Source organism: Manis pentadactyla, chromosome 9 (assembly GCF_030020395.1).
Source record: "Manis pentadactyla isolate mManPen7 chromosome 9, mManPen7.hap1, whole genome shotgun sequence".
Classification (NCBI taxonomy): Eukaryota; Metazoa; Chordata; class Mammalia; order Pholidota; family Manidae; genus Manis; species Manis pentadactyla.
In genome coordinates this window covers 22,911,818-22,939,238 of record NC_080027.1, presented here as the reverse complement: position 1 = coordinate 22,939,238, position 27,421 = coordinate 22,911,818, and the positions used below count along the sequence as shown (strand labels likewise).

The window sequence follows — 27,421 nt, the reverse complement described above, 5'->3', positions numbered from 1 at the left end:
TAAGTTTCATCAACTAGCAACACTAGCAAACATCATTTTTAGGAAATGTAACGATGCCTTTCAAACGTCTCTTTAAATTTTTTTAAACCTCTTCCACATTTGATGAGCATGTGTAAGGGTTCTTTAATCTTTCAGAAAGCAAAGATAGACATTCTTACTTAGCTGTACCTTGCTTGGTGAGGTTCACCTGACCTGTCTGGCCAAGATTTTTCTTATTTTCAAAACAGATAATGACACCTATTAAATGAGATAATCATGGAGAAAGCTCTGACACATGGTCTGTATTCAGTACCTGCTGGCTGACTCTGAAACCAGTGTGCATTAAGCTCCTGCCATCTGATGGTACTATGCAAGACTGTGAGCAGTCAGCAAAGCTGAGACTAGGCTCCTTGCGCTTCTCTCCAGCTCTCACTCACCTTTAGGTGCCATTCAGATGGGCACTAGAGGCTCAGCTCAGATGAGTCTGGGTGCTGGTAACTATGACTGGCCTTCCATCCCTTCTTCAGTGTCCCTTGGAGGGAGGAAAGTCCAGAGGCCAACGGTCTTGACAGTCTTCCTTGTAGAGCTTCATTGCTTTTAAGTCTCAGTAAACACACTAAGCCTTTATGTTCTCGGTCTGTTGCACACATCACATGAACACTGGAACAGAAAAATGATGCCCACTGAAGAACTGAAGGAGTGCTTTTATCACACTGCTTAACAGTGAGAGCAGCTGTGTGGATCGTAGGTGACCAGAAGGTACTTCACCTTAGAGTCCATTTCACTCCTTGCACATGAGGACATTGGACTAAAATTACTTATCGGATGCACGCCAGTACCCTTCTGACTCTGGCATGATGGTTCGTGCTCTGCTTTATGGCAATTATTCTTTTTCACCTTGTGTCTCCATTTATTCATGTTCTCATTCATTTGACGCTTGCCAGCACTGCACTGTGCACCAGCACCTATCAGTGACGAAGGCGGACTTGGTCCTGGGAGCTCTCGGCCTGACAGGGGAGATGGCTTCCCAGGAGGTACAGAATTCTGGCTGAGATAAGTCCTTTGGAACAGAGGCCATGTGGGGAGCGTCACAGTCGGGGACACTGGGGAGGGCTCTCTGAGGAAGTGGTCCTTGGGCTGAGTTATCCAACAGCATGTGTGAGGCCTCTTAGGGGAGAACAGATGTGGTTTCTCACCAGTGTTCTGGGACTTGTTGAGCAAGGGGGCAGAGTGAGTGGTATAAAGAGATTAGAGAGGTGTGCAAGGGTCTGATCATGGAGAGCCTTGTGAAGCTTGGATTTTAGAGTCCATCCAGAGCAGTCAGGGATGTAAGTCAGGATGTAAGTAACGATCAGATTTGCATCTTAAAATCTCACCTCACTTACTTTGTAAGAACAGATTGGAGGTAGGGAAGGACTAGTTAGGGGCTACTGCAGTTAAGTTGGGCTCAGTGACTGTGCACTTAAGGACAGGGGCTGTCATATACATCTCAGACTCCACTGTGGTACTTGGTATGGGGCAGATATTTCATAAAAGTTTACCAGGGGCCATCCCAGAGTGGGGCCCTTCCTGCTTTGCCAGCATGCAGAGCCCTGGGTGCTTCCAAGGGTGCTGGAGCTGATTTGGGAAGGACTCACACTGGTCACACTCAGTGGCTCTCGGGGCTTCATGGTCGCTTTGGAAGCCTGGCCTGGCACAGGGATGGTGGGAAAGAAGGTTGTGCCAGGCAGGAGTGGGCCAGACCCAGTGTGGAAGCCTGGTCCTGGCACAGGGATGGTGGGAAAGAAGGTTGTGCCAGGCAGGAGTGGGCCAGACCCAGTGTGGAAGCCTGGTCCTGGTGGGCCCAGCAGTTGACTCTCATCAGCCGGCAGAGCAGGAAGCCCTGTCCAGGGGGCGGGGTGGGGGGGGTGCCTGTGAAAAGCTGCAGCTTGTGGGAACCTGGCCCAGGCCCTGGACGTGAAGAGCTGAGGGGATCGGTGTCCTGAGGGGAAACGAGGCAACTCGCCTCTGCACTTGGACATATGTTCCTGATGCCTTCCTTCTCCTGCTGTCCTCAGGACCAGTACTAACAGCTACTCTGTGTGTGCATACACATATTCATTTTTTCCTAAGACTTAACTTTTTTAGAGCACTTTTGGGTTCACTAAAAATTGAGGGGGAAGGTACAGAGATTTGCCATATACTCCCTGACCCCACACATGCAAAGTTTTTCTCCATTATCTACATCCCCTGCCAGAGTCGCACTTTCTGTGGGCTTAGATACATGTATAGTGACACTTCTCCATCATTATGGCATTGTACAGAGTACTTTCACTGCCCTAAAAATCCTCTGTGCCCACCTATTAAACCTGGCAACCACTGACCTTTTCAAAGTCTCTATAGAGTTGCCTTTTTCACAATATCATATAGCTGGAATCATACAGGATGTATGTAGCCTTTTGAGATTGACTTCTTTCACTTAGTGATATGCATTTAAGGTTCTTCTGTGGCTTTTCATGTCTTGATAGCTCACACTTAATAGCTTTTCACACTGAATAATATTCCATCGTCTGGATGTACCACAGTTTATCCATTCATCTATTGAAGGACATCTTGGTTGCTCCCAAGTTTTGGCAGTTATGAATAAAGCTGCTATAATCAGCCATATGCAGTTTTCTGTGTGTGGACATGAGTTTTGCAATCCTTTGGGTCAAAAAAAAGGAACATGATCACTGCATCGTGTGGTAAGAGTATGTTTAGTTTTCTAAGAAACCACCAAACTGTCTTCCAAAGTGGCATCTATTTTGCATTCTCAACAGTAGTTAATGAGAATTCCTGTTGCTCCACATCCTCACCAACATTTGGTGTTGTCAGTGTTCTGGAATTTGGCCAGTCTATGAGGTGTGTGGTGATAACTCATTTTAATTTGCATTTCTCTGGTGACTTATGATGTGGGGCACCTTTTCATATGCTTAATTTCCATCTGCATATCTTCTTGGGTGAGGGGTCTGTTGAGGTCTTTGGCCCTGCTGGGGCACTGCTGTGTATTCTGCCCATTAGCTGTCTTGTGTATGAGGGACACAGACTTAGAGTGCAGCAAGCGTGCTCCTTAGAACAGCATCTGCAGATTTGCTCTGTGTCTCAGTCCCTGTTGCCATGGGATCATCTTCCCCACTCCTTGCCTTCCTGCTGGGGAAGGTGCCTGTCCTGTTAGTCAAGGCCAGACCCATCCTCCGTCTAGCACTGCAGCCTCAGGGGCCTCAGGACCAGGAAGGAAGGGATTACAGCCTCAAGGACATTAAAACACAGCTTCCCAACTCCATCCTGTCAAGCTCTCCTCGCCATTATCATAGAATCAAGTCTAGACTGCCCAACATGTCATCCCAGGACATCTCCAGTTGGACCCTGTTCCAGGCACAATGGTCTGCAACCCTCTGTGATGTGCTGTGAACTCTAAAGACTCCAAGCGTTCCTGTGTTGTGTTCTCTGTTGTTTCCCCAGCCTGGGGTCTCTCCTCTCCTCTCCTTGAATATGAACATCTGCCATGGCTCAGCTGTTACCCTTAAGCAGTGTTTTTGGTCTTTTACCATTAGTGGTTCATATCCTTGGCCTTCTCCACTCGACTGTAAGCTTTTGGGGGATGGGGACCAGGCCTTCTTTATCTTTGAATCCTCTCTATCTCATGTGGTATCTTTCATATTCCTAGTGAGTATGTGCCCTATCAATGTTTTTTGGTTTGGGCTCAACACATTGAGTTCTGAGTACCTTAAGGGGAACATCTGTGCTCTGTCTTATGATAATAGAGACAGAAAGAACAGAGCCCTTAGGAAGAGCAAGGCCCTTGGTTCTCTCTGGTATGCTGCTGGTACAAAAGCCCTCTGGCAGTAAATACCCAGCTCTGATGAACTTGGATGTCTCTTTTTCTTTTGAGGTTCTTGAGGAAAAAACATTTGCCATTTCAGCATTTCTGTCATGTGAAACTCATGATGATCTATTTTTTTTTTTTAATTTTTTTTGTGAACAGGGTCTCTCCATTTATTTAGGTCTTCTTTGACTTTTTTTTTTTTGAGAGGGCATCTCTCATATTTATTGATCAAATGGTTTTTAACAACAATAAAATTCTGTATAGGGGACTCAATGCACAATCATTAATCAACCCCAAGCCTAATTCTCAACAGTCTCCAATCTTCTGAAGCATAATGAACAAGTTCTTATATTGTGAACAAATTCTTACATAGTGAATAAGTTCTTACATGGTGAACAGTGCAAGGGCAGTCACATGATGATCTATTTAGAATGTGTATTTGCAAAGATATCTCATGACCCACTGTCTAGATAATGGTACCAGTTGTTGTAAGTTCTGCTCATATTATTGGAGTCAACTAATCTTTGATTCACTACCATATTTAGACTCTCAAGGCCTTCTACACAATAGGGTTTCTTTGTTGCAGGAACTACAAAAGCTAGCTTTTAAAAGGCATCTTTGAAGGAGAGATGATGCAAAAAGGCTTGGCAAAGTTGGGTCTAGTTTCAGGTTGTGGCTCCATTTAATCTAAGATGCCAGTTATCCAAGGTCTGCTTTCACAGTTTATATGCTTGAGAGTTGTAGCAGATGAGATAAACAAGTAAATCGGTTAAGTACAGGTGAAGTCAAACAATTATAAATGCACTAAAGAAAATAACACAGGATGTGACAAAGGAACCCTATGTCTTTGTATCTCTGGCACTTACCATGGTGCCTGATGCGTAGACATAAAAATAATAGTTACCATTTATTGGTTTCTGTGTGCTGGCCCTGTGGCAGACTCCATTTAATCCTTATAGGAATTCTATGAAGTTTTGCAAATGAGAAATAGGTTCAGAGAGGCTAAATAACTTGCTACTAAGTTAAAGAAAAAATTCAGTGCCTTTTGGATATAATAAGATCTTTTTAAAAGCAATATTCAGGAATAAAGATTCCAGAACCTTTTTTTGTAAATTTACCTAATTATATTCCATTAGGCTAAAATCCCTTCGCCACATCTAACTGGGCTTCCATATTGTTTCATACAAATTAAGCCTCTTTGTCAGTGAAGACCCACATGACATTTTTGATGATGTGCTTGATTTGATCAGGCCCTTCACTTCCGTGGGTCCGGCCTTCATCCCTCCTGGGGGAACTCCATGCCTGTGATCCTCTCCACCCTGCCACCCGTCTTTCTGAGTCCACACAGAGTAACCCTGGGTGTTCTGGGGAAGGTCTTCACAGCCCAGCCGTCGACCACACGGCGGCTCTTGTTGCCTCTGTGATGTTTGCTGACATTTTCTAATGAACTTGGGCCTCAGGTTCAGGACCAGGCTGCTGGGGAGATTGAGGTGGCTTTGCGTCTCCCGGTGCCTGGCCTTCTCCATCTGCCCTGCCTCCACCTCCTGTCCTTCCTGGTCATTCATTCCCAGAGTGTCATCACACTGGGGAGAGAGTAGGGCCACACACTTGGGATTGTATCACACCTCTCCCCAGTATTATTGGTCTGACTATGGAAGTTACTTAACCTCTCTGAGCCTCATTTCCTCATCTAAGGAATGGGACTGAATTATAACTAGTCCACAGGTTCTTGTACTGGATTGAATAAGAACATCTCATTCCTACCTAACTGTAGTATTTAGTAAATGGCATCGGTTTTCCTTTAGTAAGTGATTCTGTTATGGGAAGTAGCTTACGTGTGATTAGGATATAGGAGAATACCGGGGTAATGTGGGGGTCACAGTCGTTCACAGGCCTTTTTTCCAGCATGTAAATAACTTGTGCCACCAAGTAAAAATATCTGGATGAAGCAAGCTACAGAGGCATATGGTACGTACCCATTGCCTGTTCACCCCATGCTCTTTCTCTTGACTTTATTTACTCACGTGTCCGCACTGAAGTGCTGTCAGGTGGTTCCCTCTGGCCCTTTTGTATTTTGCTTTTATACTTGGGTGCATAACTCAGCAGTCGTCCTTATACACCCCTTTGTTACACTCGTATGTTTTTATCAGGATTGTTACTGTACCATTAGTGCTCCAGGTACAAGCTCTGTGGAGATTTTGAGCACTCTGCCCCCATCCCATATGCTAGACAAGATCTGTATTTTAGCGATTGTGCAGAACACTATTTAAAATAACATATAAATAGAATTATAGCAAGACCGTCCACCTGACTTTTTGCATTAATATTCATTTCATGGAACCAAAGCATCTGTCCTGGTCCAGGGTGTACTTAGAGGTTTTGCGGGAGACTTCAGGACACATGTGCTGTGACTAGTCTTCATGCTTCCTCTTATCTGGACTTTGTGATAGATTCCTGACTGACCTCTCCTTCTATTCTTGATCCTTGATGACCAGTTATTGACATAGTATCCAGAGTGAACCTTTTCAAATGAAAATCAAAAGATATCTTTGCTTAAACAGTATTAGACTCATAGACACTGGGAAGTGACTAGTGGTTACCAACAAGGGGGAGGGGAGTGGGCAGGGGTCAGGCGGAGGGTGACTATTGAACAACTGTGATGTACATTCGAAAAAATAAAAATTTTTTAATTTAAAAAGATCACTTTAAAAATTCTGAAATTATTTAATGTCATTTTTAGGATTGAGCAAATGAATCACTATGTTGATATATTTGGGAGGTAGGGGTCTCACTATAAAAGAAAAAAGTTACAGGCATGGAATGGGGAAGGCAAGGAGGAACCCGTTGGTGTTGGACTGGAATTAGAAGTCTTATATAAACTCACACACATACGCCAATTTCCTGGCTGCTTCTGCTGAAAGGGCCTAGGAGCAATGCCATCCCAGCAGCTATGAGCATCCAACTCTTGGTTTTAAAATTTTATTATCCACTAAAAGAAACCAAAAGCTCCTTGGAGAAGGGGCAGGGAAAGCCCAAGATAAGCCCAGAATATCTTGTGCCAGGAAGTGTGGAAGTGCTCAGACAGGAGCGTGTCAAAGAAACACAAGAGCTAGTTTGACTGAAACAGTCTGAGCATCAAAATGAGTAACAGTAGTGAACTGTAAAATACTGGGAGACAAGAGGTTACATGAGTCCATACAAATACTGAAAAACAAGTAAATGGGGAAGAGGAAGTTCCTTTCTATACAGAATTGCCAATTAATAAATGTAAAGGAAGGATAAAGTTGGAAAATCTTCATTTTGCAACCACAGATGAAGTATTCGATTCAGCACTGGGTGAAAGTTTGTTGGGGAGCAGAGTACTTACCCAGTCTCAGTGCGTCTCCCCACAGACCTCTAGTTTCTCAGGGAAAAAGGCACTTTGACAGAAGAGCCCTGGCAGACAGCACCTTAGTCGAGTGTCTGCTATAGGTGACATCCCCTGTCATGGGGAAAACAGTTGTCAGATGCATCTCTGATGTTCTGTGCAGGATCCGCAGTCCTCCTGTGGGATTCCTGTCACTAATGCAGAACCTTGATTGAGCCTGGAGAAACAATCAGATGAATACAAATTGAGGGGTGTTGCACAAAATGGAGGGCCCATGCTTTTCGCATGTTTGGGTCACAAATGACAGAGAAAGGCTGGAACCTCCCAGGATAGAGTGACTGGAGAGACATGAGATCTAAATGCATGGCAGGTGGAACAGGACTGGATCCTGATTTAGGGGGCAGAAAGGTTGCTATAAAGGACAGTTTGGGAAATACCCAAATATAGAATCTGTATTGTATCAGTTATTTTTTAATTTGGTAATTCCACTTAATTGGTAATTTAGGTTATATAAGAAATGTCTTGTTCTTAGAAGAGACATTTATGAGAGGAAATGGTCATGATCTCAAGTGGTTCAGGGAAAAAAAAAAGTATTATATCTACATATATACAGAGAGAGGATGTGGCAGAATTTTGACAGTGGTTAAATCTAAATGCCAAGTTATATGGGATTTCATTGTAATATTCTTTTTTTTATAGTGATACTGTATTTTATGCATGCAAAATTTTTTCATTTTATTGAGCTATAGTTGACATATAACACTTTGTATGTTTAAGATATGCAATGTAATTATTTAATATATCTATACATAGTTGACTTTTTGAACAACGTGGGTTTGAACTGCACAGGTCCACTTATAGATGGATTTTTAAAATAAATATATTGAAAAAATTGTTGGAGATTTGCAGCAATTTGAAAAATCATTTTGTTTTCTCTGGCTTACTTTATTGTAAGTATATAGTATATAATGTAAACAACACAAAATTTGTGTTAATTAGCTATTTATGTTATCAGTAAGTCTTCCAGTCAACAGTACGCTATATTTGTATTAAATTTTGGAGGAGTCAGAAGTTACATGTAGACAGACTTTCAATGTGCCAGGGGCCAGGGCCCCTAACCCCTGCATTGTTCAAGGGTCAGCTCTATTGTGAGATGATTATCACACACATTTAATTGACATCCATCACTTCACATGGTTCATTTTTTTTCTTGCAGGGAGAACTTTTAAGACCTACTTGCTTATAAGCAGCTTTCAGATATACAATACAGTATTGTTAACTATAGTCATTATGCTGTAATCATATCTCCAGGACTTATAACTGGAAGTTTATACCTTTAGACTACCTTCACGCATTTCCCATACCCCGTGCACCCCACCTCTGGTAACCACCAAACTCTTCTCTGTTTCTGTGAGTTCATTTGTATTAGATGGAGCATGTAAGTGAGGTCATATAGCTGAGCACCCCGACAGGGCGCCTTTAAGCCCAGGCTGAGCTACTGGGCCCTGGGTGAAGGTGCAGGGCTGCACAGCACAGCCCCTGCTGTCCCCTCTGCACCCTTTTACTTTGCTCTTCTTTCTTTTTATTGAGGTACATACTAAAAAAATGTAGTGTACAGCTTGATGAATTTTGACATGTGTGTACACTCATGTGACTATCACCCAGATCAAGACATCAAACATGCTAATTTATTTCCCCCTTCACTTATTTCTTGCATTGGTTTTGCTCCTGTTTTTACATGTGCCCTTCAATCCATTTTGGCCCCTGCCACTGCCTGGCTCTTGACCCGCTTTGTTTCCCATTTCTGGCCTGAGAACACCTAATAACGGGGGCTTGATCTAGTTCTTTCCCCGGGTTCGTCCCTGACTCTTCCCAGGAAGCTCTGCTCCTCCTGGTCATGTGGAGGAACAGCTTGTTCACATCACCCCCAGCAGAAACAGAGCCTGCAGCAGGCCTCCAGGGCGACCTCGCTGGAGTGCCTGACCGAGCCAGGAGTGTTCCCAGAGACGGACAGTTGGGCGCAGATTCAAATTCTGGTGCTACATTTACTAGCTTGGGTGGGGGAGTCACTGAACTACTTTGAGCTTCAGTTTCCTCCAGGATAAAATGAAGATAAGATTTCTCTCGACCTTCCATTCTAGATGAAGAACATTTACTTATGAGCTCAGCATGTCCTCAATCTCCGTCTCTCTAGACTCAGGTATACAACCGATCTTCCTCTTCTGCAAAAGTTTTCGTATAAAGAGGTTAGTTATTTATGCTCCAACAGCTTCCACACTGCCTTAGGGGAGGTCCCAAGAAGAACTTGAAGCACATTTTCCTGTAAGAAGCATGTTACTACACATTGGCTACACGCACTACAAGGCAAAGGGGCCAGACAGGTTTTCTTGAAATCTAACAGCATTATCTGTTTTCACGAGAGAGTCTTTGGACAGATGTTGCCAAGCAAGAAATTGCCAGAAACCGTCCATTTATGACCTGGGGCCTGCTTGTCCGTCTTGCATGTCTGTTGTTATGCTTAGTAAGCCTTGGTGGGTGGGACCGAGTAGGAAGCATTTTACAAAGTCATGCTGATGTCAGAGTAAATGTGACATTAGCCCTGCAGTCCTGTGTTTTCCTGACTACTCTATTTTTATAAAACGTAAGAACTCAGGTTTAATGGGATAAGAGCTGGAAGGGACCTTGGAATACCATACCTACCCAAACCATATTTAAGCCATTCCTTGCTGGCATGAACTGACCCTGCCGCAGGCTACTTTCTGATGGTGTGCGATTTTCACAATGACCTCCAAGGGCTCTTGCTGAGCAGTACTTTCTTGATGTCTGTGGGCACCAGATGAGGACGAGGGGCTGCTCTGGGCCTTGCTTGCCCACTGCATGCACCCCTCCCACCCCACCCCCCAAGACCCTCCTCTCTGGATAACATCCCCATCACTGTCCCCTTCTGCCACAACTATAAAGACCATCCCGTCCCCAGGGGAAGGCTGCCTTTGAGGTTCTTATGTCTCAGGGTCTAAGGGAGTCCAGCTTGGTGTCATGCTACCATCCCTGTCCCCTCTCCACAGGGTGGGAAGAGAGAATGGTGGGCACACCTCAGTCTTTAAAGCTGTAACAGAACCTGCTTGTTACTTTGTATGGAAAAATGTAATACTTCCTGAGTAACTACTGGGAACCAGGCACTAGCAAAGGATGTAGACATTAATGGCGTCACCTTTTTGGAGATTCCTGGCTTTGGATGGTTAAGCGACCTGAGGTCACCCCACCCAGCTCTGAGTGGCAGAGTTAAGCAGAACTAACGTCAGAGCCCAGAGCACTTAGCACTCTCTTCACACTGCATAAGATGGGGGAGGGAATGTGCCAGCTTTCAGCCTCAGTGGGCCTGTGACACACACCTTCCTGTACATACGTGCTCAGTGGGGACAGGGGAGTGGGACTCAGGACCCCCGACTCCCCACCCAGGGCCCATCTGCCTGTCTGGAAGTCCGCAGTCTTGCATACCTGCCTTCCACATGTAACTGCTTGGGCCACAGCTTCAGCCTGTCACTTCTTTTTTGGGGGGGGGGGGAGATAGAAACCTGCTGACTGGCCATGCAGCCCATCCAGTGATCTGTCACCAGACATTCCCTCAGCCTCTCTTCCTCGGTCTAGAAGCCCTGTGTTCCTTTGTTCTTTGGACTTGAAGACTCCTCATTAGTCCAGTTTCCTGGTGGACCCCCTTCCTCCCACCGCCTGCCCTGTGATCCCCCTCCCTTCTCTGAGTCCTCACCCCAAACTAAACCCATGCTGACATGTCCCCTGGTATGGTTCGGCCCAAGTTCTCCTGCTCACTTTTCCCTTTTATAGTGGTTTCACTTCTTTCAGAAATTTCCCCAGCCTAGCCCAAGCCGCTGTTGTGACTAGTGTTACCAAAAACCTCTCGGATGCTCAGCTTTAATACGAACTTGGGTGTTTGGTTTTGTGCTGCCCTGTGCTGTCGTGGGGCTCCAGGACTGAGCTAACACTAGTGAACCTGAGGCAGAAGGAGAGGTGGGTGGGTGGGAAGGGTCCAGAACTGCACTTTCATTTATTTATCTGTTTTGCTTCTCAGGTACACAAATAAGCTGTTTCTCCCCAAGTTCTTTCTCCTGGCGCCAGGCTGCCTTTGTGGATTCTTATTGTTGGGCTGCCGTCCAGCAGAGGGACTCCTTGCAGGGAGATTCTGGAAATCTTCCACTGTGGCTGCATAAGGTAACTGGGGACATTTTCATATCTCACCTGTTTGCTCTATAGATGTGGGAACTGAGGCTCAGTCCATGGCCACACGGATCCACATGGCCAACGAGGGGCATAACTCAGACCTTACAACCACAGTCCCTTAAAGTCAAAGGGAACCTCAGAGATTACTTGGTCCAGCACCTTCATGTAGCTGATGGAGAAACCGAGGTAGCCTGTGGATTTTAGCTGCATAACGGCAGGTGCTTTGTGTGTCTTAGCCACTGTTCTTTCCTTGCTGCCCGGCAGAGTGTCTGGCCTGTAGCAGGTTCTCAGTGCATTGTGATGGCCTGAATGAGCACTGGGAGATGGTGGCAGAGCTGGGGCTCAGACACAGCTCTGGTCAGTGCCTTCTGCACCACACAGAGGGGCTCTTGGGACAAGTACGGACCAACAGAGGGTTCCGTGGTGTCTAGGCATCGCGTCATCACATAGTGAGGACTCCTTCTAGGGATGTGGCTGCAGCCCAGCTTTTGGAATAGATTCCTTTGCTTTCTGATGGGTCCAGATACTGCAGGGGAAGGGGAGACGTGACACAGGTGACACCAGTGTCCCATAGAGAGGAGGTGTGGGTCAGGAGCCCTGTGGTTAGGGAAGTGGCAGAGGTGGGGGTGCACAGAGGCTGGACAGTGAGGGGCTCGGGCCAGAGTGCGCAAGTTTGTGCAGAAGAACATTCTCTGCGTGATGAAGTGGCTCCATTGAGTCTTCCCTGTGCTTATGAAAGTAGGACTTTGTTTCAGCCTCTCATTATTCTCAACCACTGGTTCTTTTGTCCATTAAGAAAGCAAGTAAAATCCTTGCGTATCTTCTGGTACTGTCCTCTCATGAGGAAAGTGTGGTATCTTAGGTTCCGAAGAGCCAAAGGCTGAAGTTTCTTTAACCCGCTCCTGCCTTGACCTGTTGCCAAACACAGTCAGCATACTTTTCTCTAAAAACAATGTTTTTAGAACCTCTTCGCTGTGCCTCAGGCCTGTTCCCGTCACGTGCACGCACTGCGTGCCACCAGGCTGAGCGCGGCCTCCAAGGCAACACCTTTCTCCTTCAGGGCTGGGCTTTTCTCTTTGACTCTCAGCCTCAGTGTCACCTGGGTCCTCACTGTCTTTGTGTGGCTTCTCTCTGACAGCCAGTCCTGTGAGCCGTGCCCTCCTGCAGAAGCGCACTTGACTCTCGGGGCAGAGTGTCCTTGGCAAACCCTTCCTTGTTTATCCATCCTGAGAAGCTGGGGCTCCTCAGAGCTCTGTCCTAGCCTCGTCCTTCTCTCAGGCTGCTGGGTCATCTCATCCACTCCCTTGGTCCAGCTGCCCCCCATGTGCCATTAGCAGCCTGGCCTTTATCTCCAGCGCAGCCTGCCCTCCTGAACTCCAGGTCCATACACCCCCAGCCATATCCTGGATTTGAACACTCAAAAGGTCTAGCATATGGCTCCAGCACATGTTCCAAGCCGAACTCTGTCCCTGCCTGTCCCTGCCGTGATTCTGACTCAGTAGCTGACCTCACTCCCTACCCTGTTACATTAGCCCAAGATCTCAGAGCCAGTCTGACTTTTTCTCTTTCACACCCACATCTTCTTAGTCACCAAGTCCTGTCACTTCTGCTTTCTTGAATAGCTTGTTGCTTTCATTTCTACACAATGTCTACCCACTTCCACATAATCACAGGTGGTCTTTGGGGCCTCTCCGGCTGTTACTTCCCTAAACAAAACTCCCCAGTGTCCCTAGGAAACGTCTCCATTTCTTTTGAGAAATGACCTACTGTGGCTGACAAGGCTCACTCTCCCTCTGGCCCTGGGAGCACCCCAGCCTCACCTCTAGACCCACCCTAATGAGCCCCTCTGCCCCGGGGACCCTGACTTCCCGCAGGTCTCACGTTTCTTGGCTCTTTCACACGCACCCTGCTTTGAAGACACCGCTCCCCACCCTCAGTCTGGCTAATTGCTAAGGTATTCTGGTTTCAGCTTCAATGTCATTTCCACCTAGAAGCTTCCTCTGAACCTCTAGACTGGGGGTCATTGCCAAGTCAAATCATTTTAAGGAACAGGTATGTCAACATGGGGCCTCCAGGAATAAGACAGTGGACACTGGACTGTGCACGCTGCCCATGACAGACCTAAAAATTGGGCACTAGCTGAGCAAAACATCTGCTGCCCCTCACCCTGTGTGGCTTGGTCGTGCATTTCCTGGAACCTCCTGGGGTATGGCAATTACTTGCCTTCCTTCTACTTGATTCTTTATTTCTAAGGCTGTAAGCTCCATGCAGAGACCATGCCCAGGCTGCATTCATCAGTTCACCCCGGGACAGTGCATAGCCCCTAGTGGGGGCTCAGAACACGTATGCGGAGGGCAGGAGAGGAGTGAGGTAGCGTGTGTGTCCCAGACTTAGTTCTCCAGCATTCTGAGTAGGGCTGTGGATGAGGGGAGTAGAGGCACAGGGCTTATATAACACTGCTTAGTTTAGTTCTGATGACAGACTTACAACCATGAGACCCAAATCTCCCCCAAAGAAATTACTCAGTATAACACTGAATGAATATAAGTGTAGAGTTCACAGCACTGGTATAATTAATGCTGTAGCTTCTGCCCACCTGCCTCCTCCATTTCTCCTTTCCTCGTCCTCCGCCTGTTCTCTGCCACTCCATTTAGTTCTCTTGGCCTTTAGAACCTATGTGTGCATTCAAGGGGACCGGCAGATGGCGCCCTAAGACTATTTGATAACTGGCCTTTTTTTTTGACCGTTGGTTCTCTTCGTTTAAGTTCATGATGTGGGCTACTGTTAGGCAAGATTTCTTTCTGAAACAGAAAAGCAGAGTTTTGACTGAAAAAACAAACAAAAAAAACACAGCAAGAACAAGAAAATAGAATTAACAGAGTGGTATCTCTCAAGTGGATTCGCAAAAACTGAGTTTGGAGGGGTCCTCTGAGGCTCCCCACCTCAAAACTTACCATTACCCAGGGAGGCTTGTGAAAATACAAGTCCCGAGCCCCAGCCAGACCACTAGGTCGGCACCTGTGGGGTGAAGGCCAGCACTATGGTTTTTATCAGCTTCCCAGCAGATTCTGATGCTGCTGGTCCAACTTGGGCTCCACTCATCCATCCAGACCAGTGTTTCCCCAATTCTGTGTGCATGCAAGTCACCTAGGGATCTTGTAGACTTAGATTCAGTAGGTCTGACGGGAGCCTGCATTCTGTCTTTCTCACAAACTCCCAGGTGATACTAAAGTTTTTGGTGTGCGGACCACTCTTTGAGAAGCAGGGATCCAGAGCACAGGTTGACAAACTAGGACATACATGCCACAGCCAAATCTAGCCCATCCCGTGGCTGCAAATAGTTTTATTGTAACACAGCCCTGCCCACTCATCTACACATTATCCGTGTCTGCTTTTATACTGTAACAGAGTTGAATAGTTGCAATAGAGGCTGTATGACTCACAAACGTTTACCGTCTGACCCTTTGCAGGAAAGTTTGCCCACCCTGATCTAGAGTTTGAAAGCCCTCCCAGGTGATCCGCTGGAAGGGAACTCTTGCCTCACTGACAGTTCGTTCCATTTTCATACAGGGTTTCAGGCAAGTTTTTCCTTGCTTCATGGTGATTTGGGCCTACTTCTGTTGACAGGGGTCTTTTCCCTCTTCACGCAAATACTTTACTGTCTTCTCTTCTCCATGTCTCTCATGTTAGGTCCCTCCCAGAATGTCATGAATCATGGAGCCTGCCACCTTGACTTCTCTTCTCTTGAGTACAGATTAGAATGGCCTACTACCTTTCTTCTCTGTCATCTGTAAGCTGCTCATGGAATACGTTAGCCTTCCTGGGTAGCCCTACCCTCTTGACTTTCCATATTTGGGATTATCATTAAATTGGTTACTGTACAAACCACACATAGCCAAGAACAAGCATCTTTCATGTGTCTTTTTATATCATTTCCTTAATGCAGTGTGTTCTTGGTTTACCTGCTTCCTGCTTTCTGACCATTCCCTCCCATTTCTTCCACGATTCTCTTTTTGCGGGACCCTTACATGTTAGGGTCTCACATCCCTCCCTGGTCCTCTTGTCTCCTTCTACACATTGTCCTTGGATAATCTGAGCCTTGCTGATGGCCCTAACCATCCTGAATTGTAAGGCCAGCCAGGTTTTCTTCCTCTATGTTCAGTTATCTTTTATACATCTCCACCAGGCTGGTCTTGATGACAGGTACCTTGTGTGCAAAGTTTCTCATCTTCTTAGGTCTCTGTCTCCCACCTCACTCCCCTCTGTTCTGAATCTGTTCCTCTTTGTTTCTTTATTTCAACTGATGGGATCACCATCCTTACCCTGGCATAGCCTAGACACCCAGAATCTGCCTCAGCTCCTCCCCTTCTCCATCCCTTGCCTCCATGTAGGCACTGCCAGGCGTGTTGCCCCTCGACAGCACTCAAATCTGTCTTCCCTGTTCCCACTGCTGCTGCCTCAGTCTCGGGCTGATCGCCTCCCACCTCTGCTGCAGGAGCCTCCTACCGCGTCTGCTCCTCTCCAGCGTGTTCCCTTCTCCACTGCTCTAGTAATCTTTCTAAAAGAAATTTTCATCACGCCCTCCACCAGTGGCTTCCCATTGTGTATAATGTGGGAAGCCAAGGGCTTTATAATTTCGTCCCTGCTTCTCTTTGTATGAGTTTCCTAGGACTGCTGTAACAGATTACCACAAACGTAGTAGCATGGAACAATACAAATTTATATTCTCTCATAGTTCTGGAAGCCAGGAGCCAGAAATCAAGGTGTCATCAGGCAGGTTCCTTCTTGGGGACTCAGAGGGGGCCTCCCTTCTAGTTTCGGGTGGTTGCCAGTGACCTGCGGTGTTCCTGGGCTTGTTCAGTCTCTGCCTCTGTCTTCACATGGCTCCTACCCTGTGTGGCCTTCTTAGAGGGGCACCCTTCACTGGGTGAGGGCCCGGATTTAGTGTGACTCATCTTACCTAATTACATCTGCAAAGATTCTGTTTCCAAAGAATCGCACATCCTGAGTTTGTGAGTGGACATGAGTTTGGGGGGATATCATTCAACCTAGTACCCTTCCAGCCTCAGCTCTTATGGCCTCTTCACTGTGGGCTTTTTCCTCTGGTGCCCTGGATGGGTGAGAATCCACCAGGCCAACAAGGAGAAAGGATTCTAGGCAGAGGGAAGAAGATGTCTGGTGGGCCACAGAGCAGGTGCAATTTAAGCTGAGTCAACGTAATAATGGCTTTATTTTATGTTCCTTTTTTGCCTCACTGCACTGTAACACATAGTTCAGATGGAACCTCTTTTACAAAACCTTCCCTGACCTCCCCAAGGACATTTCTACGCCCTGAGTACTTAGTACCTACCTATTTTGTGGCCATCACATCTGTGCTTTGATTATTTAATTATTCATTTGTGTTCCCCCTTGGCCTGTGTGGTCCTGGAGCAGACCCTGCATTTCATCTGTGGGGGCCATGCTTCCAGCCCACTGCCTGATGCCCAAGAGATGTTTTTGAATGCATTTACCCATCTGCCTTTCATCTCAGAAGACATGATCACACACATTTCAGGGGAGGCACTGTTCAGTCCTCACTGGACACTCCTTTGCCTTGGATGAGGTAGAGGGGATTTGAACTTGGAGGGAGGTGGGACCAGATCCCCTCCAGTGTTCCTTCCACCTGGAGGTTCTGTTGTTCTAAATACACTTCTAGAAACAACACAAATTTTTAAGGCAAATGGACTGAAAATTGCACCAAGTCCTTAGTTCCACTTTGCTTTGAGAAGCTTCACTATCCGTGGAAGAGCTCAGTGCTAATGTGGACATTGTACGGAGCTGTGCAATCAGAGCTTTGAGAGATGCTGAGCTTCTTGACCTGATTTGGAGTAGACGGAGCTTATGAACAAAGCTGTTCCCATCCAGCAGATGCACTCACAGAGCTCAGCAGTTTGTGCATGTGCCTTAGACAAAAGGATTTTAAAGACTATAATTTAACATTTTATTGGATTCCTGTTTCATTGAGCTGATTTTAATGCCACCTTGTTGCTGATTCACCAGAAGTTGCCTTTTTATTTTTGATAAAAAAGAGGTTTAACTGTGGGGAATATCAAGAAATGGGGCCTTTAACTACATTCCTACAGAGGTGATCAAGGTATAAGGTTGTATTTTAGGAGAAAGCAAACACCCAGTATGCAATACCTTTAAATGTTCATTTTTCTAATTATACTAAGCTATGCTGAACCACTCATTGGTACTCATTATTGCACCATGTGGGCATGTTAGAAAAATTGCAAAAGACTGTAAACAGTCACTTTTTAATTCAGGAAAACAGTTTGAGGTAAACTGCTATTTCAAAGCTATTTGAAACAAAAGTGACTTATAAAAACATTTCACAGCCCCAGGTTAGAAAGAGCCTTCCTCTGTGGTTCACAAAGAAAATGCATGGCTCTCTTGGTTATCGAAGCCGCACACACTCTGTGTCATGCAGTTACATTTTATGCCAAAGGGCACCCTCCAGAGTGGGCAAGGACTGAAGGAACAAACTTTCTCACTGCAGCAGCCAGTGATGAATTATGTAGCCAAAATACAGCCTGCTGTATGTGTCATTTGTGTAGCCGCCCTTTGCAAGTTGGGGTAATAGTTTTGAGAGACCACATCCTATGCCAGAACCCCAAAGAGAAGCAGCTGTATTGGTGAGAGTGCTTGGCAAAGGTTCAGAGCTGTGTGCGCTATTTCTCTCTTCCTTCAGGGGCAGGGATTCCTAACATGGCTCCCTGATAGCATTGGGACGTCCGCGAACTGGGATAGGAAAACAAGACAGCTTTATTCCATATGTGCTTCTAACTAAAGTCTTAACAAAACTATGTATGAACATAGCTGCAGTCCATAGTGGTAGGAATGGGACCTGTGGCTTTGTCATCCACAGAAATCACAGCTATCTTGGAATACTATGTACTCTTCACTGCTTCAGCGTTACTGTTGTGAGACCGTCTGTTAGATGGCCGGCCTCTGCGTCCCTTCACATTAGTGTTGCATATACATCCACATCTGGACGCTGCCCTCTTGACTGTGTTCCACTGTGCTTGGCCGCTCCGGACTTGAGATCATCCAGCTATAAAGTGAGGGTTCTCAGGTCTGTCCCAGCGCGGGAGGTCCCTTCCGCATCCTGTGAATTTTAACTATTCAGCTCTTCACTGGAGGTGATGACTGCATCCCTGAAACCACAATATTTCTAACTTGTTTTGAGTACAGTTATTTGTTTTGACTTTGTCGTTCCCCCAGATTTCTGAGAAGGAATAAAAAACAACAGCAGAGCTGTAAGCCTTAGTGACCTCCTAAAACCACAGTAATTAAAAAACCCAGCAGAGACCAGTGACATTTGCCTGTTCCTTAATTGGGGTTTTATTGACAGATTACTCTGAAATTCGTGGGAGTAATTTTCTTTTTCTTTTCCTTCTGATTAGAGAGGAGACACCATCTGCCACCACGTAGTCGCCAGTTACTTCACATTACTTCACAGTCCGTTGAAGGGGGAGAAAAATGGTAGTTACTGGTATCAGATAGCTGAGCAGGTGAATTTAGCCATGGGAAGTGGTTATTAGATAAGGCACTTGGTGACCGTAAGTGACAGAGGCGCACACGTCCAAATGAGGAAACCGAGAGCAGCACCTAGTGCGGTCGGGTCGCTTCAGTGGGGAGTCTCTTGACCCCCCGATTCCCTGTCTTGTTTTTCAGTTCTTCCCCTACATCCTGCTGCTGGTTGCGATCCTCCTGTACCTGCCCTTTCTTTTCTGGCGTTTCACAGCTGCTCCTCACCTCTGCTCAGATCTGAAGTTTATCATGGAAGAACTTGACAAAGTTTACAACCGTGCAATTAAAGCCGCAAAGAGTGTGCGTGACCTGGACGTGACCGACGGTGCCTGCCCGGGTCCGGGTGTTAGCGAGAACGTAGGGCAAAGGTAACTTGGCCCCCAGCAGGTGTCTCGTCAGGTGTCAGGGTGTGAGCTCTCAGCCCTTGTCCGGCCTGGCTGAGCTTAGGGTTCCCACACCCCCCTAGAGGCACTCTCAGGGAGAGCCAGGAAGACCCCTCTCCCAGTCTCACCCCCGCCTGCCTGCCCCAGCCCCTGTCCTCACATCAAGGGTCCTTCCCTTGTGGAGTGAAATGCCACTGTCTTCCATTCTAAACTGCAGCCCTAGTAGGGGTGACAGGCCAGGCGTGGCTGGCTGGCTTTGACGACTCCGTAACAGAGGACTTGGAGAATCATGAGGCTCCTGAGCTTAGAGCACTGCTGTAGAGAAGGCGGGACAGTTGGACAAGGCCTCCTCCACAGTCTTCCTCTGGTTCTTGTTATCAACACTACTACTAATAATATGAATAGCTCTTAAATAGAAATTCTTAACAAATCCCAGGCACTGATGAGTTCTCTCAGTATATTATCTCATTTAACCATGAGCACATCGTTATGACTGTGTTTATTATCCCCCCAACCTTTTTTTCCCACATAAAAATGCACAGTACCCTAATGCTACCAGTGGGAGAGCTGGGACCTGAGCCCATACCCACTGAGCTGTCTGCTTCCCACCACCCACCTACAGGAGACATAAGTGTTCTAATTGGGCTGGAAATTTCTTCTTTGTTCTGCACTCTTGAGGAGAAAATTACAGCTTTTTAAAAACACAGAATAAGAACTACCAAATTCATTTAACAAACATTTAACATTTACTAGGTGCCAGGTGTTCCAAAAATCTTTTTTTTTAAAACTCATATAACTGACCAGACCTTTAAAATATTAAAGGGGAAAGTGTTTTATTCTTGCTTTTCTTTCCTCTTTTTTTTTTTTTTAACTTGGTTTTATTCTCTGATCTGCTAATGAAGTTATAAGTAGAAAACGATGGGTAGGAAGGCCTTGGAGATTTTTAGTGTGATGTCGCATTGTTTATGTCTTTAATATTTGATGGTCTTGGTAAGGGCTTAAATTATTTTTGTTTCTCTCTGTTTTTTAGTCTGTGGGAGATATCTGAAAGCCACTTCAAGTACCCCATTGTGGAGCAGTACTTGAAGACAAAGAAAAACTCCAATAATTTAATTGTCAAGTACATCAGCTGCCGGGTGCTAACACTCACGGTTATACTGTTAGCATGCACGTACCTGGGCTATTACTTTAGTCTCTCCTCCCTCTCAGATGAATTTGTCTGCAGCATCAAATCAGGGATCCTGAGAAATGACAGCACCGTCCCTGATCGGTTCCAGTGCAAACTCATTGCAGTCGGCATCTTCCAGTTGCTCAGCTTCATTAACCTCATGGTTTATGTTCTGCTGGCTCCCGTGGTTGTCTACACGCTGTTTGTCCCATTCCGACAGAAGACGGATGTTCTCAAAGCATATGAAATCCTGCCCACGTTTGATGTCCTGCATTTCAAGTCTGAAGGGTACAATGACTTGAGTCTCTACAATCTTTTCTTGGAGGAGAATATAAGTGAGCTCAAGTCATACAGGTGTCTTAAGGTACTGGAGAACATTAAAAGCAGTGGTCAGGGCATCGACCCAATGCTTTTCCTGACCAACCTTGGCATGATCAAGACGGATGTTGTCGATGGCAAAAAACCCAAGCCTGCAGACACGACGGGAGAGGAGCCAGGGAACCAAATGGCAGAGCTCAAAGGTAGGCTTAGCGGTCAGGGTAGAGGCTGAGGAAGCCCACAGAGAGCCTTGGTAGCTGCCGCTTATGAATGATTGACAGTCTTTACCTGCCCAGCATTGTTAAACCAGTTGTTCCAGTGTGGGCTTGGGTGAAAGCCCTCAGTACTGGAAGAGAGAGGGAAAGAATTGCTGCTTCCCTGAAGCTCCCAAGAAGGAAAGCGTCCGTGCTTTCTTGGGACTTTTCCCTCCCTTTTCTGCTCAATCTCTTTGTTGCGCCCTCCACCTCCTGCTCAAGCTATTCCTCCTTGCTGTCATTCTTGCATATTTTTGTCTTATTTGCTGGCTTTTCTCCCTGTACTTCTGATCCTCTTGTCTGTTGTCCTGTCTTTCGAAGAGGACTGAGAGTTTATTGATTTAATTGCTGCCCTCACCGGACTTCGCTGTGCTCTGAAATTTGGCTAAGAACCAAATGCTGGATAGGCAGAGAACAAGAGGTCACCTTATAGCAGAAGCTGACTCGTGCTGGTGGTTCCTGCTGTGTGACTTCTCTTGTAAATACTTGTTTTCCATTTTGACAGATTTGAATGTACATAATGAAACTAAAAGAAATAACGGTGAGAAGAATGCTCGACAGAGACTTCTAGATTCTTCTTGCTGATGACTTTTTTCCTTGAACCTCAGACCTGTGACCTCAGTGACACGGGATTCATTTTGGTGAAGCACCTCTGTCGGTTCCCAGCCAGTGTGGTGTGCAGCAGGTGGTCCTTGGGAGAGAGATGATCATATCCTGCTGAGTCCCTGATGCAAGTGATGGTCAGCAACACGTTGTGGAAGGACGTGTTGGAAGAAGAACAGCGTGCTTCGTGATCTTGCTATGCGATGGGTGAACCACGGCATCTGTCTGCGGAAGTCCTCATCAAGTGAAAAGTGGGAAGACTCATCAGGCCTCTTTAGTGCCTCACAGGAACATGGGGTCTGTGGAGATGGTGGGATGGAACTCAGAGCTACTAGAGAGCAAGGACTTCAGATTTTTCTGTTTTATGAAATAATCACAAACATATCAGGACACAATTTAATATGAATCTCTATGTGTCCTCAATGACTGATGGACAAAAAAAGCCTACACTGGCTGACTGTGGACCCAGTGGACCAGCTCTTGACGGCGCCTTAAATGGGGAACAGTGCTGGTGCCTCGGTTCACGTTCACCTAGACTCTCCGCACTGCTGCCTGTCGGCTTTGGTTCACTGAAATCCTCCAACCACTATTTGTCGTACTCTGCTGTGAAGGGCAGCATGCCCAGGCTCTGCCCTGCTGAAAATTTAGTTGAGATAGAGTCTAACAGTTATTTAATTGTGATCTCTGTTCAGGAAAGTTTGCTTCCAAAAGCGCCCAGTAGAGAAATCTGAACATACAACAGATTAATGCAGACACTTTCCAAGAGATTTTCTGTAGGGCATTCCCTGGTTATCAAAAGCACTTGAAACAGGACATTAATTAAACAAATTAACAGAACACAAGATGCTTAAAGTGAGGGGCATTTTGCCTATTATGATGAGAATGTGTAAATGACATCTGCCATATGGTGCACTTGGAATCAGAACAAGTTAGCTGTTTATTTATGTTTAAGCATGTCTTTCAAAAATCCATTTTAATTTAGAACCCTATGATGTCAAAATTGAGGCCATGGGGGAAGAATGTTCTAGCATGGATAGAAAATTATAGAATAAATGTTACAAATACCCAAGCATTATATCATAAACATTTAAGACCAACTCTGAATCATATAAAAAAACTTTTCCCAATTCTGACCATGTAAATAGATCCTAACTATGTTTACATTTTATGCAAAATTCTTTAAAATTGTATCTGTGGACCTCCTTGTTTTTATTCTTAAAAAATTAACAAATTGCAAAAGAGTAATCCTCAGGAACGTCAAAATTTACCTTTGCCTACTGGGGAGAGGTGTTTTACCTAATCTAATTACTGTTTCATGAAGAACAAGTTATATAAGCTGTTTTCTGCTTTTTCAAAATTTCAACAGACTTTTCAACAGAAGCAGATTTTTTTGTGCCTCTGTGATGGTTTCTGCTATAGAAAGCTAATGATAAATATCAAGGATGCTATCAGTACTTTATTCTTACTACATGATATTTATTACCATTGAATAACAGTGTGACTTTGAAATGGCAGTAATCTAATCAGTCTTGCTACATATTTATATCGCTGCATCTAAGAAGTTCCATCACAAGTCTCTACACTGGTTTCTTTTCACAATTTGAGAAGATATTCTAAAATATATTTTTCTATGATAATGCTTCTCCCCCCCCCAAAAAAGCCCTGTATTCTCTGTAGATTACCCCTAATTTGTATTTTGAAGTGGTAAAAGTCGATACCTTCTTTTAGGACATCAGGAACTCGCTAAGCCCTGTCATGTGCCATCCTTTTAAAAGAATTAGGTAATTGGAGTCTTTGGCTCTATTCATTTCCTTATCCCTACTCTGAGCTCCAGTAGGGGCTGTGATGTCCCAGACATCACACTAGTCACTGGCTGTGGGGCTGGGAATAATGTGGCAGGTTGGTGTCTTTGCAGAGTTCAGAGTTTAGTAAAAACAATGGCAGCTACCGGGAGGAAGAGTAGCCACAATTAAGTCCCTTCCAGGAAACTCCCTGCAAATGCTCTTTTGTCTTTGGACACACTCTGTCCCATACTTTTGAGAGTCTAGTTGCAGTTTTCCCCAGAGGTTCTTTAGCCACAAATCCCCCAGGCTGAACCTTGGACAGAGCAGTAACATAGATAATGATTTTAAATAGCAAGAGCTCTGATGGCCTTTTGTACCTTACCTCACACGGGGTGGGGAGGACAAGCCCACAACAGCGTGAAATTGCTTGTGAACAATAGTCAATGGTGCTAAAAGGCTGACCGGGATGCCTGGTCGCAGCACATTTTGACTTAGGAAAAAGTGTTAGAGGATTGTTAACTCATGCATTCATAAAGGACTAGTTTGGAGAGGCCAGTTTCCTGAGGCTGAAGAGTCATTCATTGCTTTTTAAAAGAGACAAAGTAATCCTAAACAACCACACCAAGGTTTGATTTTAAAAGGCAAATGGTCCTCCACAGGAGAGGGGAGGAATGGCTCATTTAGCCTCTTGGTAGAGAGAGGGGTGTTTCAGCAAAAGAACAGGCTTCCACATATAAGTAGTCACCGTTCTTTGCTTTTTAATTGTGGAATGAGTCGTGACCGCTTTTCAGGTTTAATGCAAGTTCAGTGTTGTAGCGCAATGATTAGAAAAACTGGTTTTAAAGGTCCTGGTCTCGGTAATTTCCCAAGAAAAACCTCTTGAAAAGGGACACCGATTGAAATGTGCAATTACCAGTAACTGAGGTTTCATCTGAGGGCATTGAGATGAATTTGCTCCTTCTGGGCCATCCTGGGCATTTTGGCCCTGTTTTTCACAAGTAAAGTGAAACCTTTAAAAAAAAGGTTGACACAGATTGCATTGTGTCATTTGTGGAGTGTAATAGATTTTAGTTCATGATTCTTCTGTGCTGCCTGCTTTAAATGAAATGTATTATGTTTCCAGGTTTCTTTCAGCTGTAAAAATAGTTGCCACTTAAAGCATGTGGCTTGACCAGTAATTGCTCTTCGAGTTCTTGAAAGCTCCTCAGGCAAGTGCTTCCCCTGCCCACCCGAGGGGGAGAATCCTTGTAGAATTCTAGTTGTCACAAGCATTCCCTGCAAAAACTGACGCCATCAGCTCCTCTTTCACAAGTTGACTTTTTTAAAGCCCCATAATGATAATTTATCAGTGTTCTCACAAGTGGTGCTCTAATTGTAATTTAAATTCTTTTTAATGACTAAATTTCCTCCAGACTTTTAAAGAAAAATGCATGTTCTTTGTGCTGTGTCGTTCAGCAAGAATGACTGGTTTCTAATACCACAGAGACTGAAGGGTGAGAACATATCATGGTGTTAGAAAATGGCCTTTAAAAAAGCACAAGGATCTTGAAAGCTCTGCATTTTGGTGGTCATCACTATTACCTTTCATACTTCTGTTATCACTATCACATCACCTATTTGCATAAGTCACTTTTTCAAGTTCTGCATTCTGATCATGCTGACCTCCATGTAAATAGGCATGAAAGGCTGAAAAACCAAGGCTGTTGTGTCTACAGATAAAAGGTGAAACACGGTTTCGGTCCTGCACTGCTGTATCCACCTAAATAAAACTTCTCCATAGTGAAAAATGTGTCTTAATATTTCTTACTTTCTCTTCAGGGAAGATGTAACAGAAGATGAGTCATGAAGTGTCTTGAGGCTCCTTCCTCTCTGCTGGATCATAAAATTCAGTAGCTCCATGGCACTTACTAGAATCCAGCTGACAGAAACTAAAGGAAGAAAAGTCCTTGATTAAGGGCCAAGAGATTCTAGAATTTCCAAAGCAGGAATCACGTGCTTTCTGATTGGGGATTGTTTGCCTGGGCTTGGAGGGGAAGGAATAGACATTATATGTGGCTAAACATGGATTGGCCTGCCCACCCCTCTCAAGAGGGGGGACTCCCTTGTACAATGGTCAATTAACACAATTTACTCTTGTGGGTAATAAATCAGAGTCATTCAAAATCTTAGTACAGTGCCTGGCTTATGTAAGTAATCCATAAATTGTTCACTGTGGTTATGATTACCCTCCTCCTGCTCCCAGCTCTTTCCAGGGTGGCACCTGCAGGATCCATAGAAGTTGTATTCGTTTTCTGTTGTTCCATGACAAATTACCACAACCGTAGCAACTTAAAGCAACACATACTTATTATGCACAGTTTCCTGGGTCAGGAGTCTGGGCATGGCTGAGCTGAGCTCTCAGGGTGTGGAAATGGGCTGCATGCTCATTAGGAGCCTCAACTGGGAAAGGAGCCACTTCTAAGCTCCCTCAGGCTGTTGGCAGAATTCATTTTCTTGTTACTGTCTGACTGCAGGCTGGAGGACACCCACAGTTCCTAGCCACATGGGTTTCTCAACATGACTGCTTACATTACCAAGCCTATAGGATTGTCTTTCACCTCAGGGAGGGCCCAGTCCCTCTTTTTAAGTGTCTTTACCTGACTAAGGCCACCGAGGGTACTCTGTTTTGATGAACTCAGAATCAACTGCTTTGGGAGCTTAATTATATCTTCAAAATCTCTTCACTTTTGCCATATTCTGTTGCCTGGAAGCAAGTCACAGGTCCTGCCCACACTCAAAGGGAGAAGACTGTACAGGGCACAGACATCAGGAGAATCATGGGGGTCACCTTAGGGTTTGCCTGCTGTGGAAGTAACCCTAAGTCCCAGCCTGTCTCTGACCCTGAATTTGAATCTCCTCAGCATCCTCTGAGACCTCTCTCCTCTCCTAGGGCTGTCTCTCAGGCCCTTGTCACTTCCTGAATCCCTCTAATTGCCTTACCATGTTCAACCCATCTTCTACCTTCCTGAAGTGGGCTTTTTAGAATGCAAATCTGATTATGCCAACCTTTCCTCCCAGCCCGCCTCACCATTTTAAATCTCTTAGGACTCTTCATGGATTTGGGGATAAACAAGCTTGTGATAAAAGTTACACAAGGCCCCACCTCCTGCCTACTTCTTCAGGTGCATCCCCTACAAGCACCCCTCCTGCCTCTGGTGCAAGTTTCCTTAAAGGCCTCTCTGTTTTCAGGTGCTCTTTTCTGTCCTCACCTACCTCTTCCCCTCCATTCAAAAGTCAGCTCCATGTTGGTGGGAGTGTAAAGTGGCACAGTCACTATGGCAAACAGCATGACAGGTCCTCAAAAAATTAAACAAGTACCACATGACAGCAATTCCATTTCTGGATATGTATTAAGTCAACTCAGGGCTTCCATAGCAGAACGCTAGCCTGGGTGGCTTAACAGAAATGACTTCTTACAGTTCTGGATGCTAGAAGTCCAAGGGCAAGGTTCTTGCCCATTCAGTCTCTGGTAAAGACTCTTCCTGGCTTGCTGATAGCCACGGCCTTCTTATGTCTTCACATGGCTTTTCATTGATTCATGGGGTTAGTGGTCGAGAGGGTATATCTCTCTTTCTCTTCTTGTAAGTCTACCAGTCCTGTGGGATTAGGATCCTACCCTTATGACTTCATTTAACCTTAATTACTACCTAAAGACTCTTATCTCCAAACACAGTCGAATTGAGGGTTAGGGCTTCACCACACACATTTTACGGGGGACACAGTTAAGTCCATAACAGGATACATACCCAGAAGAACTGAAAGTAGGATCTTGAAGAGGTATTTGTACACCCATGCTCATAGCACCATTATTCACAACAGCCAAAAGGTGGAAGCAACCAAAATGTCCATCAATTGATCAACAGATGAAGAAAAT

At 45.3% G+C, this 27,421-nt stretch overlaps 1 protein-coding gene across 2 annotated transcripts in view; it reads left to right on the top strand.

Moving 5' to 3' along the window:
- PANX1 (pannexin 1) overlaps nt 1–25,290 on the top strand; it is a 35,529-nt gene extending 10,239 nt beyond the window's left edge. The window contains exons 2-6 of one of the 2 annotated variants that reach the window (XM_036923305.2): nt 9,332–9,390; nt 11,278–11,417; nt 19,143–19,366; nt 20,412–21,070; nt 21,627–25,290. In XM_036923305.2, the coding sequence (XP_036779200.1) occupies nt 9,360–9,390; nt 11,278–11,417; nt 19,143–19,366; nt 20,412–21,070; nt 21,627–21,706 (1,134 nt within the window). In that variant the 5' untranslated portion in view covers nt 9,332–9,359 and the 3' untranslated portion in view covers nt 21,707–25,290. The remainder of the gene's footprint in view (nt 1–9,331; nt 9,391–11,277; nt 11,418–19,142; nt 19,367–20,411; nt 21,071–21,626) is intronic. The other variant, XM_036923304.2, reaches the window with a different exon arrangement.
- Nucleotides 25,291–27,421: the final 2,131 nt, after the last annotated feature.